Below are 22,607 nucleotides of genomic sequence, written 5' to 3'. Positions count from 1 at the left end.
TGATGGGCTGCAGGAAAAGGGCAGGTAACCGTTCTATATTCACAGCCTGTGAGGGAGTTTCACAGGAAGTTTAAATGCTGTTTACTCCATCAAAACATTACCTAACTTCCTCAAGCAGCTCTCTTTTGTTTGCTTAATTTTTCTGAATAAATCCAGAAGCACATTAAGCAAAGCAACATTTTCTTCACGAAGGGGTCACTCTATATTTCTCTGAGTTCTTGTTCCCTTTTTAATCATGAAGTACAACTAGGACAAAATGTAACAAAGCCTCATAAAAACAGAAATGAATGATTTCCACTCTCTTCCTCTCATTTCTGTAATGCAAATGTTTTTCCCTTGCCCCACATTAAAGGCTTGTGTTTGTCGTATTGCATTGTCAGGTTCATCAGAGCCGTTAGATTGCAGTAGGAAGGAACAGGTGTGGCTAAGCTTTATTCTCACATAAACATCAGTTTGACTCCAGCTAGACCTCCTTACAGAAATTTTTCTGCTTTAAAGGACTAATTCAGCACCCCCCCCCCCCCCCCCCAAAAATGTAATCTTTTACTCACCCTCATGTCTAAAGCCCTTTGAAATCACAGTAACCTATTGGCAGGTGGCGCTTGGCGCTCCACCCCGATGCACGCGTAAACCGAAGTGCCATTTCATTAGGATTTTTTTACTGAAGACAGCGCGTCTCATTACCTTACAGCAAGATATCAGTACTGCAGCAAGCGTACACAGCATCTCATTCCTTTCAGAGAATCATGGTTATAGTTCCCTTTGAAGTCATTCACTTTGACGCAGCAACCGTGTTGTCATGAATGATGAGGCTCTCCCAAGTTGACCCAGCACTTGAGAGGCCTCATATATAACAAACCCAATGGGGTGATGGCGGCCGTGGTGGCTATCAAACCCAAGTGCTGCTGAAGCTAGCTTGAAACTCGTCAAGCATCGGAGAACAGACTGAGTGTGTTTGTCGGTCAGACACGCCAAGATGGTCACATAGTCGAGTTTCATTCCCAAGAAGGAAACCAAATGACTGGCCACCAACACACACTCACCAAATTGACTTTTAGACCCAAATGCTCCAAATGTGCCTCTGTGCTAAAAGCAACCAGTCATCGATGTTATGCAGAACACGGATGCCGCTCAACGGAGCGAGCGCCGCATAGACACATTTCGTCAATGAGCGCGGCGCTAAGGACAAGCCAAAGGGCAGGTCTTTGAACTGGTATGCAGTTCCCTCGAAGGCGAATCTCAAGAATTGCCTGTGACGAGGGGCTATTTGCACAGGTCGATTGACACAAAACAGTCCAGAGGATGGACATGAGACAAAATCTGTGTCTGAGTAACCATATTGGTTCAAGCGTCTCAAGTCCAGAATGGGCCTCTGCTGGCACTGCCTCTATCAAGCCTTTTGAGAGGTGATTTCGTACCTCCTGAGGGCAAGACCGCCGTGTCCCGCGCTGTCATGGTGGAGGACAGAACGAACAACACTGAAGGGAGGCTGCCGCCTCGCCTAAGCACGTAGACACAGAGGTTCTCCTGTGTTCACCTGGATCTGAATGTCACCCACTCTTGGGGAGCGGTTGTGCAATGCAACTCGGATCACATGTGAAAAATGGATATGAGCTCATTTTTGTACATGTTTGAGAGTTGAGCATTCGCAACAAGGTCTGCATTTTTTATTAGAACGTGACAAAACAGTTGGCATGGAGGGAACAACAGTGTTGTGAACATACATTTTTCTTTTCGATACCGGCAATCCGCCTTCTTCGGTGCCAGAGTGAACAGTCCGTTGAGCTCTGGTCCACGCTGCATTCTTCTCAAACCATCAGGAACACTTCCCTTGCCCAAAAGGAGTTTTTCCGCTGGGACGTGGGCTGGAGAGCACAATTTTACGCTTAAGCCATGAGGGTGAGTAACATGAGGGTGAGGTGAGTAAATGATGGTAGTATTTCCATATTTGGTTTAATTATTCCTTTACGAAAGAGTTTCACTGATAAGCAAACATTTCAGAGCTCATGGTAGTGTTTTGAATAGAGAAGGTCAGACTCGCATGAAAAGTTTGTAAATTCTCCAGTGAATTTGTGTATGTTTGTGATTTGTGGTTTTGTGATGTAGTGCTCTGACCACTGTAAATTTAGCTAAGATTGAGATAGTACAGCAATTTCCTGCCTCACCCTGTTGCCACATGTTGTATGTGTGTGCGTTTCACAAAATTGCCCTTTACTGTATTAGTGAATCACACATACTGTACATCTTGGACTACCAAAAGTTTACTTCTGACCCACTGGAATTGTGATATAGTCAATTAAAAGAGAAACAATCTGTCTGTAAACAATTACTCGTGTCATGCACAAAGTAGATGTCCTAAACGACTGGTCAAAACTATAGTTTGCCAATATAAAATCTGTGGAGTGGTTAAAAAATGAGTTTTAATGACTTCAACCTAAGTGTCTGTAAACTTCCAACTTCAACTATAGATAAACATGTCCCATTTTACTCATTTCAGCAGTTCAAACCTGCGCTGAGATTTGCCTTGTTTACTCAGCTGTGTGTGTGTTGACAAACAGAGATGGGGCTTCTTAATTGCTCACGAATGAAGTAATTAGTGTGATGTACTAACTTACAAGAGCCGTGGGTGAATTACGTGATGTAAACACATGCTGTTAGCTTGTTGTGTTGTTTGTTTTGTGTTGACTGTGTGTGTGTGTGTGTGTGTGTGTTGAGGAAACGGTTGCACTGTGAAGAGCTTTCAATTCACGTGATAATGTGTGTGTGTGTGTGTGTGTGTGTAGGATGCAGCCCGATGTTGAGTAAGACAGCGAGGGCCCACCCACACATCCTCTATACACACACACACGGATTTACCATGCTGCCTTTCCTGAGATTGTGTTTGTGTCGGACGCTCGCTGTCGTTCAGACTAAAGATCTCTGGCTGTCTTTATAAAGACCGACTACTAATCACGAGACCAACGGCCCTTAACACACACGTGCGGTGCCTCATGGCACAGCTGAGATAGTCCTGTGTGATACCTGTTGATCTCTCTGCCTGTCTGTTGGACCTCTGCTGTGGATTTGATGGTGCTTGGGCGTGGGTTTACAGGTACTGTCAGAGCTTGTGTGTGTGACGGGTAAATGGAAGCATGTTTGAAGAAGTTACATGCAGTTTTTTGGTGTATATTGGTGCGTTGGACACACTTGACTTGAATTTATATTTCTCATGATCTTAAAAACCTAAAGGCTTATTCTTAAATACTTGAAATGAGTTTTGCTGCCAAGTATTAATTTTGCCAACATAACAAATGTCTTTACAAAACTAGACTTTTTAAATGGATGGCACTCTAGTGAGTTGAAATGGATGAGGTGGAGTATATAGTGAAGGAAAAGCAGTAATGAAATGTCCAGCATACATTTAAAAAGCATCTCATGAAGTTGCTTTAGAGAATAATCAGAATCTACACAAACAACAACCACAAAAACAAGAGAGCTGTCATTTGTTCCACATGCTTTTAGTCGCTAAATATTTCTCATACTTCCATTTTTGTTAGAGGTAGACCAATATATCGGTTTTACTGATTAATCGGTGGCAATTGTTGCTTTTTGGAGCTATTGTTTATCTGTAAAAATTAATGGTGATAGTTGCTGATAGTTTTTTTTTAAATTTTTTATTATTTTATTATTTATAAATATTGAGCATTGTGATGGAGCCAAATCTCTGTCATTACAAAATAAGAGTCTCCGGTGTGTTTCAGGCATGTTTAGTGTTAAAAGTCCCATGCACCAATTCTTTTTTTCTGATTATTATTGGGATTTTGGTTGAAAAATAAACTACATCTGGGATTTTATTCATTTTGGACTCTGACCTCTGTGTTTGGCTACTAACCAAATAATATAATAATCCCATTTAGTACACGGCTACTAACCAAATAATATTAATAAGCCCACTTATTACACAGCTGCTAACCAAATAATATTAATAAGCCCACTTATTACACAGCTACTAACCAAATAATATTAATAAACCCACTTATTACACAGCTACTAACCAAATAATATTAATAAGCCCACTTATTACACAGCTGCTAACCAAATAATATTAATAAGCCCACTTATTACACAGCTACTAACCAAATAATATTAATAAGCCCACTTATTACACAGCTGCTAACCAAATAATATAATAATCCCGCTTATTACATGGCTACTAACCAAATAATCTAATAATCCCACTTATTACACGGCTACTAACCAAATAATCTAATAATCCCACTTATTACACGGCTACTAACCAAATAATATTAATAAGCCCACTTATTACACAGCTACTAACCAAATAATATTAATAAGCCCACTTATTACACAGCTACTAACCAAATAATATTAATAAGCCCACTTATTACACAGCTGCTAACCAAATAATATAATAATCCCGCTTATTACATGGCTACTAACCAAATAATCTAATAATCCCACTTATTACATAGCTACTAACCAAATAATCTAATAATCCCACTTATTACACGGCTACTAACCAAATAATATTAATAAGCCCACTTATTACACAGCTACTAACCAAATAATATTAATAAGCCCACTTATTACACAGCTGCTAACCAAATAATATTAATAAGCCCACTTATTACACAGCTGCTAACCAAATAATATAATAATCCCGCTTATTACACGGCTACTAACCAAATAATATAACAATCCCACTTATTACACGACTACTAACCAAATAATCTTAATATTCCCATTTATTACACGGCTACTAACCAAATAATATAATAATCCCACTTAGTACACGGCTACTAACATGGACATTGATTTGCGTTGAAATTATGTCATTATGTGAGAATAAATCGCTGAACATCTGAAATTCCACCTCTGGTTTGCGTCGGAGTTCTGTTGGTGTTTATTTTGTAATTAATGAACGTCTGACTGCTCATTATCCATCTTATTAAAAGAAACATTTTAGTTGAAATGATTTGAGTTGAAATTATTAGTTTTCTTGTAGAGATTGTACAGTGATTTGAGAAACAGTAAAGATGGCTTGCAATACCCGGATGAGCGGTTTGATACGTAGATGTGCAGTTATTACTGAGAAATATCAAGCTGCTAGATGCCACCATTGACCAGTCAGAATAGAGTATTCCAGAGACCTGTGCAATAAGCAAGAACATTTTTTGTATGTAAACCTCTCCTGCCCCCACTGCCGAGGGATTGGTCAATATTTGTGCACGCACTTCACTTCCACCAGACGATTTTGCTTTAAAAATTAAATTCATTTATTGAAACACGAAAAACCAACCAAAGATATTTCTAAATTCAAATAGCATTTTAAACTAAATGAAAAAGCAACTAAAATAACGAAGTGGTCACAAAAAGGGTGTATCTCCCCAAACTTCCTCCACCGGTCCCATTTGCTGTCACACAAGTATCCGTCTACGACAACAGGTGGAAATTTACCAATACAAATTGATATCTAAAGACAATTATAGTAAATGTAAACAATAATAATAATGATAATAATAATAATTGAAAAGCAAATTAACTGTTACATCTAAAAAAATTCAACAACATTCAAAAAAAGATTTTTTTTGCTTGTTCAGTATACTCAATTAAAATAAAGCAGCACAATTCTAAAACATTTTGTCACAGCTTGATTACACTGTTATTTCCACTTAAATTTGTAAAATGAAAGTGAACTTAATACATTTGAGTTGGGATTACATGAATACTTGTTTTAATGTAGCACAGATGAGGGGCCTGGGTAGCTCAGTGGTAAAATACGCTGGCTACCACCCCTGGAGTTCGCTAGTTCGAATCCCAGGGTGTGCTGAGTGACTCCAGCCAGGTCTCCTAAGCAACCAAATTGGCCTGGTTGCTAGGGAGGGTAGAGTCACATGGGGAAACCTCCTCGTGGTCACTATAATGTGGTTTGTTCTTGGTGGGGCGCATGGTGAATTGAGCGTGGTTGCCGCGGTGGATGGCGTGAAGCCTCCACACGCGCTATGTCTCCGTGGCAACGCGCTCAACAAGCCACGTGATAAGATGCGCGGGTTGACTGTCTCAGATGCGGAGGCAACTGGGATTTGTCCTCTGCCACCCGGACTGAGGCGAATCACTATGCGACCACGAGGACTTAGAGCGCATTGGGAATTGGGCATTCCAAATTGGGAGAAAAAGGGGAAAAATCCCCCCCCCCCCCAAAAAAAAAAAAATGTAGCACAGGTGAAACTGGGCAGAGGATTTCCATTTCCTAGCATGCTTTGCAAGGGACTCGATAGGGAGAGAAAAAGTTAAAATGAAGTGTTATTTTATTTGTTTTGTGCAAGATGAATATAAAGGGGGATACTTGGTAGTGTTTAATGTTTTGTTATGTTGAGATTTAGAAAAGGTTTATAGTCTATAGTCTGTTATATATAGACCTTATTCATGATAGTGCCATCTTTGATTTTTATTGAGAATGACAACGAGGCTTTGAGGGATGGATCAACCCAATCTCATGAAAAGCCATACATCATTTACAAGTTGGCTATTTCGTATGGTCTTGCACGATTTTGTTTGCATAAACTCGTACGACTTCATCACGCGCAAATTCCCGGATGTCTAATGCGGAAGTAAGTGTGAGTTCCGCACACGAGGCGTTAAGGACATACTTATTAATATTATGCCCTTATCCAAACCCCTTATCTAAACCTAACCAATCAGTAGAGTGTGTAAACATGATAGGAAGCTGCTGTGTGTGACAGAAGCAAGTAATTGTTGCGTATTAGATGGAAACGATGTCCAGCGACATCATTGGCTGTAGTGAAAGTCATAGGAATTCAAATGAGTGCAGTCGCACGATAACATACGAATTAGCCAAATTTAAAAAGCCGTAAGTGTCCTGACGATTTCGCCGTGAGAGTGTGCTGGATAGACTTACATCTCTTCAATGGCACGAACAGTATAAAGCTGTGAAACTCTCCTAGATCACGTCTGATTTTCCACAAGTTTTTTTGTCAATTGAATGTTCTTGAAAAGATGTTTTGCCCATGGAACGATCCAAAAACACTTTAAACTGTAGTACAACCCATCGAAGAGACTGTAAGTCTGACTGTTACAGCCTTGTTGTCATTCCCATCAAAAATTGAAAGGTGGCGCTACTTCGAATAAGGTCTGTTGGAGTTTTGGGGGTTACCATTATGGTGAAGAGTGGAGCTTGAGCTAACGATGAGGATGGGTAGATGACGAAACCAAAAAAATGTATTGCTCGCTTCTTTGATCAAATGCTGTGCTAACCTTAGAATTGTTGCTAAACTACACTCTGTAGTGCTTCAAACCAGCATGTATTTTGCATGCTAACATTCACTTTCACTAGTTAGTACATAGGCTTGCCACGGTATACAGTGTTACCGGTTATACTCTGCACATAGCACAACACCAGTGTGAACGTTTATACCAGTGAAATGGGTAAACATTATGAAAGAAACGTACTTGATGGCAACAGTTCCTAAATCAATAGCCAAACGAATAGAATTGCCTACGTTAATGAGTTCGCGACTCATAAATGAGCCTAAATGAACGCATTGAAAGCCAGATGTTCTTTACCGACATATCAAATTTACTGTGTATGCGCAATTACAGATGAGTTACTTTTAAGTGACAGCAAAAACTGTGCGAGGCCAGCGTTTGGCGCCAAGACCATTGTCGGAATGAACAAATGTATGATTCCAATAAAAGAGTGACATCTCCCCTGGAAAGCCAAGGAGCCGTGTTACCCGCTGCTGGCAAAAGTGGCAAAAAACATTTGTGCATTTCCGCAACAAGCACCGCATCTTAACCGGCGCGGAAGTGAGGCGGCACGAGGCGTTAAGGACATACTTATTAATATTATGCCCTTACCCAAACATTGGGTCATCGCCCAGCCTTATAACTTACCCCTGTATGACTATTTTTCTTCCGTAGAACACAAAAATAGATGTTCCATACATTGAAGTGGATGTTGACCATGGGCTGTCAAGCTCCAGTTGATTATTGAGTACTACTGACTGAATCATTGATCATATGGTTATTTGCATTTATCCTTGTGGGTACTCCTGCTGTCTGGTACCTTAGAACATTTTTGGTTGTGACCCACCAGTTGAGAAGTGTGTGTGAGAGAAAGAGAGTGAGAGTGGTCATACAGTATACGGATGGCGAGTCTGTGTTTTCATTTTGGGCTGAGCTCAAAGAGCTGTTCAGAATAACTATAATTATGTGCTATTTATGTGTGTTTGTAAATGAGAGAGGATGCCCAAATTGTAATGTAGCATTCTGAGAATATCTGCAGTTTTTTAGGAAATACTTCACCCAAAAATGCAGATTCTGTCATCATTTTTTTTACCCTCATGTTGTCCTAAACCAAAGTTCCTTATAAGGCAAGTCAGGTCACTCGGAGGCAATACCGGGCAGCTATTTTCTGTGCGTACAAGTACAGCTTCTATCTTCTTTATTGGGGAAAGAGCAAAATCTCCAAAATGGTTGGTCAAGATAGCGTTCCAAGAACATATCTTAAATCGGCAGTAAAATCAGGCAAAAGTGGGATCATAAATTGTGCTACTTTAGCTCAGATATGCTAAAAACGCTATTTTATTTTCAGACTGGTCCAGCTTATGTGCATTCTTGAAATGGACCATTATAAATGGACATCATATCTAAAGTGCAGTTATTTGTATACCCAAGTGAATCAGAATCAAATCAGAATTGAATCAAATTGAGAGCTTGTGAATCGGAATTGAATCAAATCGGGAAATCTGAATCGATACCCAGCCCTACTATTAATTAGCCTACAATGCATACCATCATAATGACATCATTTATGGACAGTTACCATGATAGGAATACCATTATTTTTATCATTATATTCTTTGAAGTACCTTGGAGTTTTCCTCCGTTTCATGCTCTTTAAGTATCACACATATCCACAAGGTGTTGCAACGCAGGAAGTTGTGTGAGGAAGTTGGTTTTTCCGGGGCTGCAGGGTGTTCTCACTTAGAGAGGAAGTTCAGAAGATGCTCTTGAGCTTTGTCACTGTGAATGGAGGTGAAACGCTAATTATAACATTCCAGACGTCTTCATTATCTATAATGACAAAATCCCAATAAAAATATTTCTTTTTTGATATTTCATGCGTGCCGAAATGTCGTGTTTGGATTGCACTGTTTCTTATTTTAATGCGAGTAGTTCCCTTTTGAGAAGGAAATGTATATTTGTAGAGAAGTGCTAGTTTTGTAACTGTTCTCTCTTTCTTTATGTACAGATGAACATGTTGCAATATAAAATCAGAATGAGCTTTATTGCCAAGTATGCTTACACATACAAGGAGTTTGTCTTGGTGACAGAAGCTTCCAGTACACAACAATACAAAGATAATAATAATAATAATAATAATAAAATTTAAATAATATATATGTACAAATACAAATCTGATATGTATAGAAGCAAGGGAATGTATGGCAGAAGAGGTGTGGTATGTTGGATAAATATAAATAGACTAAGCCGTGTACTGCACATAATTATTGCTCAATGGGACAGTTTTAGCAGTTCATGAGATGGATAGCCTGAGAGAGAAAAATATTCCAGTGCCTGAGGATTTGATTGAAGACAAACAATCACGTATACACTCACCGGCCACTTTATTATGTACACCTGCCCATCTACTTATTCATGCTAATCAGCCAATCGTGTGGCAACAGTGTAATGTATAAAATCATGCAGATATGGGTCAGGAGCCATTCTGAGTAAATTCTAGAGACTGTTGTGCATGAAAATCCCAGGAGATCAGCAGTTACAGAAATACTCAAACCAGCCCATCTGGCACCAACAATCATGCCACAGTCCACATCACTGAGTCACATTTTTCCCCATTCTGATGGTTGATATGAACATTAACTGAAGCTCCTAACCCATATTTGCATGATTTTATCCATTACACTGCTGCCACACGATTGGCTGATAATCGCATGAATAAGTAGATGTACAAGTGTACCTAATAAAGTGGCTGGTGAGTGTATATCCTCAGTGTATGTGACTTTGCCAACATGATCGTACAGGAATTCGTCATGTTGTTTCAGAGTGTTCCCGGTACTCTAGAATTGGCCACATTATGCTGACTCACCGACAAGCGCCATCTCCTATGAGACATTTTTGCATCGTCTCCAGTGTGTTTACTTTACTACGAGTTGCGCAACCATCCCGTGGGAGACCCGTGTTTGGATCCCGTGTTGAAACCAGGAAGTAATCGCAATCACAATCAGTGACGGGCGTGATTCGGAAGTTGCCTTTTTTTCCCCTAACATTAAAGTTTTACTCCACTGATGATTAGGTTTGGGTTGGGGTTGGGGGGGTGGGAGTTTATAAAATATGCATTCCTCTTCAACTCTCCTTTGGCGCCCCTCTGTGGACATTTGACATAGAAAATGGAGCTTGCACATGCTCAAATGCCCAACAACTCTCACCGCTTTGGCTACTGGGGCAGTGTTTCGCATTTCGGTAAAAAGAAGGGTAACCCTACAGTTTCCGATTTCAGTGTGAGATCAGTCTGGACTTTGCAGGACTTTCAGTGCCTTTGTTATGCTTTGTGTATGCTTGGCCTTGTGCTGTTGAAACATCTATTATGACGGACTTTAGATGATGTTCTGAGTTTTATTCGTTGACTTCCATAATGTGACTTGTTTCTGAGTGAAACAGGATATTCAATTAGAATAAATGTATGGCAGGACTTGATTTTATCCATCAGTAATTGACTGAGAATATAGAATGTAGCCTGACCTAGGGTGGCACAATTATGACAAAAATTATAATTGTCTATTATATCCCTTGATATTGTAATTGTGATTTCATTCATTTTGATTTATAGAATTTCCCAACTGGAGTATACCTAAAGGGAATTCTGTTATCAACACTTTTCACGATTAGTTCATTGCAGCAGCTGTAATTGTAATCTTGATTAAAACCCTAGCTGGACATTAATATGAGTATGTTAAAACAATGTCTAAATTGCTCTATGACTAATGGTAAACATTAACCAACAGCCCGCCCAAGGTGATGTCAGCCGATAAGTCGTTTGAGAGGTGGAGCAATTCTTTTTTTTTTTTTTGTCTTTGGCATAATATGGACTGAACCGTGGTCTGTAAGACTAGTAACATTTTGATTTCATGTTAAGAGCCATTCAGAGTCGATGTGATTTGTTTCTTCTTGAAGCCAACTCGGGTTGGACACCGTTTCCTCTGCTAGACTCCTCCTATATCTCACTGAAGTTTGTCCATCAGATGTTAAACAAACTGTGGAGAAACTCTTGTCAGATTCTCACTGCACTTCCTGTGTGAAGTGGGCGTCTTTTCTTTTTGTGTAAGGTGTGTCACCAGAAACAGACTTGGTGGTTTCAAACAGGACAAGAGGTAAAAACTAATTTTTTTTCTTTTTTTTTTTTTCCCGAAATTAGTAAGTCGTAGAATGATTTTCCATTTAGCTGTATTTATTTCACCATGCATTTGCAGACCACAGACAGTTGGAGCCTTGCTAATGTGTTTATAGGCTATTCAAATCAAAGACATACAAACCGTATAAAGTTACCAGAGGCTTTTTAACATTATAAGGGAGTCTGTAACATAATAGATGGTTTAAGTTGAATTGCAAGATTGATATCCTTCGCTCTGATGGAAGTGATACAGAGCGATTCAAAAGAGACCATTCAAACTGTCTATTAAAGAAAAAAATTTGTCACGAGTCGTGCGTCTTAGGTTAGGTGGGGACATTTTTCTTGGACTCGTCTTCTAAGGCCGAGGTACACGCTGCATCACAAAATCTTGGAAAGTGGTTCCATGTGTTTGAAATGAGTTTCCTTAACTTTAAGTTACTATGTAATCTCAACAAACACACACTTTGTGTAGAAAAAACCTAGCTGAATTGGGTAAACCCAACAAATTTGGACGTGCCATGTAAAAGATCTCTTATTTCTTAATGTACTAACTTGTGAAAGTGAATATTAGCATGCTAAATACATGCTGGTTGGAAGCACTAATTCATTAACCTTAAAGTATGCAGCACATGCAGACTATAGCCTATATTTATAGAATTAAACTGCAGCCTTTTATGGTTTAATAAGCACATTAAGCCATATAGCAAACGGCTTATCCGGAGGTGAGAAGCTACCGTCAAAAACACAGAAAGGGCTTCACTCCAAAATAATAGACGTGTGAAATTGAAGAAATTAAGACCGAAATATATCACTACTATACAAGGCTGGGTGAAATGGCTTCAAAAATTATATCTCGATATTTTTAAGCCTATTGATGATATTCAATATATATCTTGATAATTATTTGCTCTGAAATGGCTCAAAAGTAGGGCTGCCCCCCTAATAGTCGACCAAACGTTAGTCGATGAGAAGAGACTTAGTCGACCAAGTTTTGATTGGTCGATTGGTCGCAGAAAAAAAAAAACTCCACAGGAAGTGGCGAAGTCACGCAGTCAGTGACGGACAGACGTGATCGTTTACATGGCTGGTCCATGCGGTAATTAATTATGTCGGGCAGGAAATCCAAAGTCTGGGATCATTTCGAGAGGGTAAAGGATGACCCCAAGAAGGTGACATGCAAACGTTCATCGACCTCAAACATGGCTTATCATTTGAAACATGTTGAAGCATGGCTCGCTCTAACGTTAGATAACCTAGATAAATATGCGCTATTAGGCTTATCCAAGTGTTCGTGGGGAGTGGGGAAGCTAAATTAGTACCTCGCTTACTGCATGTTTAACTTAATGTGCATTTCTCTCTATAAATTAAACAATGTTCAGACAGTCTCCTTGCTGGTTTTTCCGACACATTCAGAATCATTACCGCTTTTGCCGGGGCCGCTGCGGCTTGCTTTGTGCGTGCGCTTGTAAAATGTATATGTTAAAGGCTCATTATTACGGTTGAATATTTCTCTGTAATGAAGAGCAGTGTTAGCAATGTTACTTATACTTTCTTAGCCCTGGAACTCAAACCATTTTCTGATGCCCCCCTATATATATATATATATATATATATATATATAAGTAATTAAATATCATAAACATGCAACAACTAGTCGACTAACGACTACTAGGAAGGTCGACTAGGAAAATCTTTGGTCGGAGGTAGCCTTACTCGAAAGTTCGCACTCTAAGTCTTCATGGTGGCGTAGTGACTCGCCTGAATCCGGGTGGTGGAGGACGAATCTCAGTTGCCTCCGTGTCTGAGACCGTCAATCTGCGCATCTTATCACGTGGCTTGTTGAGTACGTTACCGCGGAGACATAGCATGTGTGGAGGCTTCACGCTTTTCTCCACGGCATCCACACACAACTCGCCACGTGCCCCACCGAGAGCGAGAACCACATCAAATAAAGACGCTAACTACCACACCTGGAGTCGCAAGTTCGAATCCAGGGCATGCTGAGTGACTCCAGCCAGGTCTCCTAAGCAACCAAATTGGCCCGGTTGCTAGGGAGGGTAGAGTCATATGGGGTAACCTCGTCGTGGTCGCTATAATGTGGTTCTTGCTCTCGGTGGGGCGCGTGGTGAGTTGTGCGTGGATGCCGTGGAGAATATCGTGAAGACTCCACACGTGCTATGTCTCCACGGTAACGCGCTCAACAAGCCACTTGATAAGATGCACTGATTGACGGTCTCAGATGCGGAGGCAACTGAGATTGGTCCTCCGCCACCCGGATTGAGGCGAGTCACTACGCCACCACGAGGACTTGGAGCGCATTAGAAATTGGGCATTCCAAACTGGGGAGAATTTTTTTTACATCGTCAGCCAAATTATCATGATAATGTCATGAATATTCGATATATCACCCAGCCCTACTACTATATAGTAAAATGTAATATTCAGTGTTCAATTTTATCAGTGATGCTCTGTTGTGCTGCACTGTATTTGACAAAAAAAAAAAAAAAACAACTCGTTTTGGAATGTGCTGTGAGGATCTGAAGCACTTCTACCAAGTGACATACATTTTTGCCAAAATTCACAGCCTTTGACAATTTTGTTGTGACATCACAACAAAAGGAAAGCATTTTCTCTTCCCTTTTAAATTTTTATGTGGCCATTTATTTTTATATCTATTAAATGGTCAGTTGCATTTTATTGCATTCACCATTGTTTTATCATAATTGATTTGCGACCGCAGATTTTTTAGTATGTGACTGAGAGAAACAGGCCTCTGTTTGTCTGTCCCATTGTCTTTGGCTTGTATTTGAGGCTATTTCATGCATGGAAGAGTCTGCTGTAAATCATCTGATGTCTGATGCATGTGTGACTGTGTTACTGAGTGATAAACATCTTTTATAACATCTCTTAAGAATGAGGAGTGTTCTGCATCCTTCCTCTGATTAGCCCGTTCAACCGCAGATGCTTCCTGCAGCTGCGCTGCGCTTCCTGTCTGCAGCGAGACCCTTTTGTGCCAAGCGTGTCATCCCTGCTTCAACTTCACTAGCAGAATTTCAATAGATTGTGCGGCGGGAAACGGAACGGCCATCTGTGTGTCCTCTGCTGTTTTCCTCATCTGTGTTCTGAGTGCAGTTGACACTGGGAGATTTGTTTTGTGTTGTGAATGGGCTGAAGTAATTGGATTTGTCTCTTTGACAAACTTGACTGTAGGTAGAGATGATAATAACCTGTTTTCCATCAAGTTTTCACGCTGTTTTGCTATCGACAAAGTTAAAATGTGTAAAAAAACTAAAGAAATTGCGAAATTTGCCGTCTTTACCTGTTTCCATTCAAATGGCCTTTTATCGATAAAAATGGTGTGTGTGACGTCATGCTTAAACACTGTTGCATAAGTTTTGGTTTATCGCTTAAGAAATCTGCCCTTAAGCCATTTCCATACAGAAATGTGTGTATATCGCTAATTGTGTTGGCCATACTTTTTGCCTCCGAGATATCCCTATTGCCCCCAAAAATCACACTGATGCTTTTCTTTATGCACAGAAATTATATATTTTTTTGTATTGTGGGCTAATTCCATGACTGCTGTCTATTAATTTGAATGGTGTGGAAAAGCAACTTTAATAAATAAACGGATGGCTACCGCAATTAAATGAATCACAAAAAGTGGCCATTCATTTGTTCTCCTTGCACTTGTCGATGACCGGTGCATGATACGAGATATTTGTCTTGGCACTCCTGGAAGTGTCATGACGCAGATGTGTTTGTAGCATCGGATCTGTGCAGGTATGCTGTTAAAACCAATCCATAACAGTGCGAGTAATGCTTCACGAACATAAATTGGCTTTCAAGGACGTACACCTTGTCGTCATGATTAACACGGGCATTAACGCAAAAATACAGTGTCACATGACAGAATTTCCCCCAATCTTTAGCCTATTTTCTCGACAAAGTGTTTCCAACCCAGTTTTTTGTGACATTTGAAGTATCGACATAGTTAAATGGAAAAATAATATGTTGATAATTTGCTTTTCCATCAGCTATATCGGTGAACTTCTTAATGCGCTACACTTTTTGTAGCAAAAAAACCCTTGGATGGAAACGTAGTTTATGAGATGTTGGAATCTCTTAATTGCGGTGTCATACCAAAATACTCAAAGGTTATGAGCTTAACATGAATTGTTTTGCTAGTTTTAGAAGGCAGTGAGAATTTTGATAAATTGATTTCTCTCCTGTTTCAAACGTTTTTCTTCCTCTCACATTATTATTATTATTAGGGCTGAGTAAAAATATCGATTTTCCGATGCATTGCGATCTTCATTTGAGCGTACTCGATAGTGATTCTTAAAGGGATAGTTTGCCCAAATATAAAAATTCTCTCATCATTTACTCACCCTCATGCCATCCCAGATGTATATGACTTTCTTTCTTCATCAGAACACATTTGAAGAAAAATAGAAAAATATCTCAGCTCAGTAGGTCCTTATAATGCAAGTTGATGGTGATCAGACCTTTTAAAGCTCCAAAAATCACAGACAGGCAGCATAAACGTCATCCATACGACTCCACTGGCTAAATTAATGTCTTCTAAAGCGAAACTATTGCTTTTACTGTGAAAAAGATCAATAGTTAAGTACTTTTTAAATATAAATCATCGTTTCCGTTCAGCAGCAGTATGCGCATTCACGCCGTCGTGTGACGTATTCGTGTTGGCATGTAATGGACGTTTTTCTCACGGTTGAGACATCCAGGATGAGCACAGAAAGGCACCATTGTGAGTAAACGTACAGATACAAATACAGATCTAAACCAAAATCAACAAAGCTTCTGTACAGTGTTCCTCCTGCCCCATTGTAATCAGCACCGCTCTTCTCGTGAACGTGCCAATGCGAATACGTCACACTGCTGCTGACCGGAGTGATGATTTATACTTAAAGTACTTAATATTTATATTTTTGCACCAAAAGCAACCATTTCACTTTAGAAGACATTAATTTCACCAGTGGAGTCGTATGGATGACGTTTATAGTGACTCTTAATGAATAAAGGTCGGATCAACATTCACTTGCAATTTAAGGAACAACTGAGCTGAGATATTTTTCTATTTTTTGTCAAATGTGTTCTGCAGAAGAAAGAAAGGCATACACACCTGGGATTGCATGAGGGAGAGTACATGATGAGAGAATTTTCATTTTTGGGTGAACTATCCCTTTAAATCCTAAGATCAACCTTTTACTCAATGAGCAACCCTCTACGGGGCCTGGGTAGCTCAGCGAGTAAAGATGCTGACTACCACCCTTGGAGTCGTGAGTTCAAATCCAGGGCGTGCTGAGTGACTCCAGCCAGGTCTCCTAAGCAACCAAATTGGCCCGGTTGCTAGGGAGGGTAGAGTCACATTGGGTAACCTCCTCGTGGTCGCTATAATGTGGTTCTCGCTCTCGGTGGGGCGCGTGGTGAGTTGTGCATTGATGCCGCGGTGGATGCCGTGAAGCCTCCACACGTGCTATATCTCCGCGGTAACGCGCTCAACAAGCCACGTGATAAGATGCACGGATTGACTGTCTCAGACGAGGAGGCAACTGAGATTCGTCCTCCACCACCCGGACTGAGACCATCACGAGGACTTTGGGGAGAAAATCACAAAAAAAAAACAAAAATTGAGCAACCCTCTCCAGTGCGAGATGATAAACACTCGCGTAAGCAACCAAATTTCACGCAATGCCACTAAAATGTTTGTGATTCGCCAATGGTTGGTAAATAATCAGTTTGTATTTTCAGTATATTGGCAAAGAAGTGATCCATTTCACTCTGCGTTCTGAATCAAAGTTTGGTTTGACTCGTTCCGTAAAATGGGTGTCCAAAGACGAGAGCCACGACACCTTTTCTGTTCTTTACAAAAATAGAAATGTAATTCTAATCACAGCTTGCACATAGGATGCAGAAAAGGTCCGTCTCCACTTTCGCTGAACTGCTGCTATTCTTAAAGGGATAGTACTGTTTTAGCACTTGTTTTACATGACAGTGCAAATACTTTGAAATGTAACTAATACATATATATATATATATGCACTATATATGCAATATAATAGATGCAATTTCTAGACATCATATTTATTGATGGAATATGTGGAATCTGTAAATTTTTTTTAAAACCTAAAATGTAACCAAAATTATGTAAAACTGATGATAAAGTCATTGTAAAATTTATATCTTTGCAATGTACCAAGTTAGAAGGCCTCCATATAATTAACAGCATTAGCTGAGAATGTATTTCATATGCAAGTAAATTGGACATTATCACTGAAATATACCCAAATAAATATGAATCGAATAAAAATCGGAATGGAATTGAGAGCTTGTGAATGGGAATTTAATCAAATTGGGAAATCTGTATCAATATCCAGCCCTTATTAGCCTATTATTCATTTTGGTTTTAAATTATTTAGTGCTGAGGCAGCTAGCGCGGCAGGTACAAATGAGATTTTTCAGGTCATGGTGACTAAGAAATGACATATATACTGGGATTAAAATCACCAGCGTGCCCTTGAACATGACACCTGACACAAGTAAACACTCCTGTAAATGTTAAGAAGCCGAGAGTGTCTTTAGAGGTCATGTAAACAGGCCGACTGATGGATTGTTTATCAGGGAGGATGTTTGTGAACTTTTGTTTGGTGGGTCGTGGGTGGGTTTGTAGGATAGAACTACTTCTGCAGATGTTATGTAGAGCTCTGAAGATGTCACTTTGCCCCACTTACATAACGTGCCAGTTCTGATAACGCATCCGGCAAGCTTGTAGAAAAATATTTTGCATTTAGCTTTCTTTTTTCCCTGCTGTCTATGACACCATCATGACAGATTTGCAACCCATTTTTGGGTCATGACCCACCAGATGAGAGTCACTGGTCTAAAGTCTGTCTGGTAGTGTCTTCAGCTCTTTTGAAATATTTTTTGAAGCCATTTTTATGCATTGAAGAGTGTGTTATAAATCTACTGTCCGACCTGTGTGTCTTGAGTGATAAAAATCTCTGAACATCTTGGTCATCTTTTACTTGGTCAAATCCGTTGTTTTCAATAAATATGTCTATATTGGCTAATGTTGATGTTTTATGTTTAATATACAATAATTATAATGCAAGGCAAGCACTAGGACTGTGTAAAAATATCGATTTTCTGATGTATCGCGATCTTCATTTGAACAGTCTCGATATCGATTTTTAAATCCAAAGATCTTTTACTATATGCGCAACTTTCTGTTTGTGATTAGCCACTGGCTGGTAAATGTTCAGATTTCCCCCACCAGTGTTCGAGTAGTATACTGGTGAAGAAGTTCAGCAGCGAGATTCTTTCACTGCGTGTTGAGAGTAAAAGCTTGGTTTGACTCGTTCCATGTGTTCAGAGATGAGATCCACACTTGGGCTGGCCGATTGGACGATGTAATCGGATATTGACGATGTCTTAGAAAGATCCCGATGCCAATTGCGAACAGACGATGATCGACAATATCGGGAAATGGCAAAACCATTGATCTGGGAAGTCGGCAAATATATTACACAGTGGCCAGGGTGTGAAACTGGCACCCGCCACCCGCAAAATGCAACGGCTGAATCCAGTTCATAAGCTCCTCGTACAAATGTATTTCATGCGTGGCTAATTTTGCTCATCTACCCGCAACAGGCGGGTGAACTGTAAGACGTCTCGGAGTGACACTTGACAAGAAATGCTGTTAGTCACAAAGACACACACTTGAAGAAACACACTTCATTACATTTTTAAGAACAAACAAAAGCCGTCAGTGCTCATGTCTGATTCGCTGTTTGTTCAGAGGCGTGCAGCACGAACCTGTCATGTGGAGCAAGCGCATGTAAAGAGTTTTCACACTTATTTTTCCTCTGTTTCATTCGTCTGAAAACTGTTTGCAAGAATAATGCGTCTATGAGAATGCTGCAAATTATCTCCGAACATCTCGGGAGGTGCTGTGAGTTTAGTTCTCTTTGCATGCCAACCACGTGGAAATATTGTGAACGCAACTCTGCAGGTTCAGTAATAAATATCTTTCTATTAAAGAAACAAAGACGAAAGTGATTAAATCATAATATAAGACACGTTCACCTTCAACCTAAAATTGAGTTGTATTTTATTATCTTTAGGCAGCATTAACTGTATTACCAACACTCAGCAGCATTATTTTGGGAACACAAGGGAATTTATTAGGCTTTATTATTATGATTATTATTTTTCCATTTATGATTGTCTTTAGTTCTTAATTTGTAGGCTATTAGTAATTTTCCACCTGGTGTTGTTGACAGATGCTTGCATGATTGCAAATGGAGCCGTTGGAGACGGTAAATGTTTAAATAAGATTTTTTTGATCACTTCGTTATTTTATTGCTTTTTTCATTCAGTTTAAAGTGCAATTTGAATTCTGAAATGTCTTCTGTTTATGTTTTTTTTTTTTGTTTCAATAAATGAATACATTTTTTAAAGCAAAATCAGTAAAGCAAAAAAATTCACCGACCCTCGGCAGGGGGGTTGACGATGTAATCGGATATCACAACGTTTTAGGCGATTATCGATAAAATAATTTTTACATATCGCCCAGTCCTAATCCACACAATCCATTTGCCGTTGAATAATATCTCTTCTAATATCCTTTCTGTTCCTTACAGTCAGTTGTGAATCAAAAACAACAAAAAATAAACATTTAATTTTAATCATGAATAGCATGGATAAGGTTACAGAACTGCCGGTTTTCTTAAAGAGACAGTACCGATTTTAAGCATGTGTCCTACAAATGAATGTGAACACTTGTAAATGGTGAAAGTTATGCATCAAACAATAAACATGGGACACCTTGTCCTAACCAGATGTGATAAGATTCAAGGGACAACCAATCTGTCTGTCCGCACCGTGATATTAATACACTAAAATGACGATAGTAACAATAAAACATAGAAAACAGAGCAGTTACAGACGGAACAGTCTGTTTATTGAACGCAACTCATTTTCTCACCTAAGCTCTGTAAAGCTTTCTACGACAAGCCCAGAGGGGATAAATACACAATCATACACAGGGCAAAGTTATGTTATGAATCGCATCCTTATTTAGTCTGTTACGATTATGTTCACGTGATACTCGTGTTATTTAGACGATGTCCACGATCTCCGGCTGAAGAGGAGACCTCAAGCACAACATTCGGTATGTGTGTGAAACCCTCGGCCAAAATCAAGTCCTTGTGAACCGACTAGTGAGATGCCGGCTTTAATATACTGTAATAAGAATAATTTTAGACCCATTTGTTGACTGTGCTGCCTGGTGGGATGTCGCAGAAAGAGAAACCATTCCAAAAATAGAAAGCCCTGTTGTGCCGTTGCGTCTGGTTAGGACACGGTGTAACAAAATATTATATTTATTGATTGAATACATATATTTGTACATTTTCAACCATTCAGAATATGAAAAATCCTCTCAGGTCTGTTTGATGAAGATGAAAGAGGATGTCATGAGGACATAATTACTTCCTAAACAAGAGTGTGTGTTCCTCAGCCCTGTGTTCCTTGGTTCCCTTCCAACATTGCAATCTTTTAAGCTTTTAGAAAAGCCACATTATATTCACATTATTTTATTGTTTTTATTTTTTATGTCAGGCCCAAAATTAACTGGGTCTGTTTTTATTTTATTTTAGTCCACTACACTATGACGCTAAATACAATGTTTTAAATTGTGTATCGTATTTGTGTTTGATTGACAGCTGCTAGTGGAGTATGGGTACGACTGCCAGCGCTGCTCCCCAGCCCACGCTGCATGACGTATTCCATGGCAACGGGAGGATGGATAGCAGGCGGTCACAAAGCAGCGCCTCTTTTCAGACGCTCAACATCCACAATAACAAAGCCAAATCCATCATCACTAATAAAGTGGCACCGGTGGTCATCACGTACGTTACTGAAAAGTAATTATGCATCCTGTAAGAGTTCCTGCAGACGCCTGAAGCACTGAAGTGATATTGGGTTTGTGGTTTCAGGTACAACTGCAGTCAGGAGTTTCAGATCCACGATGATGTTCTCAGATCGAACTATAAAGTTGGGCGGATCTCAGACAACATGCCCGAGCACCATCTGGTCCAGGTGAGCTGGACTCTCTCTCTATCTCGCTCACACACACACACACACACACACACACACACACTCACTGTTGAACCTGATCACAAAAACATAAACAATTCTTACTTAAACTCAAAGTCAAAACAAATCAGAAATTATTTCTGGCATAAAGAAATTCAAGTCTTGTTTTGTGAGATTATTTTATTGGACTGTGGTATTTCTAGTAGGGATGCACCGATATTAAATTTCTTTACCGATACCAATTTTAACAAATAACTATTGACCGATGCCTATATTTTGCCACTTTATTTTGTCATCAGATCACAGTTTTGCTCAGGAAAAATCTTTTGTTCTAACAATCAGTAATTTCCACTGAACATGGGTTGGATCTCTTGAACACATGACAGGCCAACATAAAAAAAAAATTTACAATGAATGATAAATAGAAGATAAAAAGATAAGAAAAAAAAGAAAAATAACTAAATATCATAGCATAATACTTGAGGTCATTTTGTACCTCTAAAACATATTTGCACTTATGTTTTTGCAGTTCAGAACAACAGAACTCACATTGTACATGTTTGTACTGTATATAATAAAACATCACAAATTCATATTATGCAAACATATTTCCGTGGAATTGCCCAACATGTCAACCACATCAATTAAAAATAAAAAGTTACCAGAGGAACAAAACGGCCTTGAAATTCTATAGTGGTGTAATGAATAATGGAAAATGCTGTCCAGACCGCTAGAGGGCGCCGCTTGCTTACACAGCGCTGACTGAAGTGCTGATTGCAGTCTATTTTTAAACGCAGCCTTTCAAGCATTTGTAATCACGCAAGACCTTATTGCAATATCAAACTTAACTCAATCAATCGTGCACCCTTAATGGATACCATACCAATGTCAAAGAAGTCAAAGTTTGCTGTTTTCAAAGCGTTTGGATGGTTTTACCTCATCATGTATAGGTAAGTGCCGCTTTCACAAGTGTCACATAACTACGGTTTTTCCTCATTAATATGAGAACAAAAAAAGAATAATAATTAAATATTACATGTTCTTTGGAGTG

The 22,607-nt window shown here is 39.4% G+C and overlaps 1 protein-coding gene across 2 annotated transcripts in view; it reads left to right on the top strand.

The window, feature by feature from the left end:
• LOC127423510 (paladin-like) overlaps positions 1-22,607 on the top strand; it is a 104,491-nt gene that overhangs the window by 5,470 nt on the left and 76,414 nt on the right. Inside the window, exons 1-3 of one of the 2 annotated variants that reach the window (XM_051667882.1) lie at positions 2,849-3,091; positions 21,184-21,369; positions 21,457-21,559. In XM_051667882.1, coding sequence (XP_051523842.1) covers positions 21,197-21,369; positions 21,457-21,559 — 276 coding nt within the window. In that variant the 5' untranslated portion in view covers positions 2,849-3,091; positions 21,184-21,196. Of the gene's footprint in view, positions 1-2,848; positions 3,092-21,183; positions 21,370-21,456; positions 21,560-22,607 lie in introns of those variants that run through there. The other variant, XM_051667883.1, reaches the window with a different exon arrangement.

The sequence above is a fragment of the Myxocyprinus asiaticus genome, chromosome 32 (assembly GCF_019703515.2).
Source record: "Myxocyprinus asiaticus isolate MX2 ecotype Aquarium Trade chromosome 32, UBuf_Myxa_2, whole genome shotgun sequence".
Taxonomy (NCBI): Eukaryota; Metazoa; Chordata; class Actinopteri; order Cypriniformes; family Catostomidae; genus Myxocyprinus; species Myxocyprinus asiaticus.
Note: the sequence above shows the minus strand (reverse complement) of the source record. Positions and strands in the feature narration are given on the sequence as shown.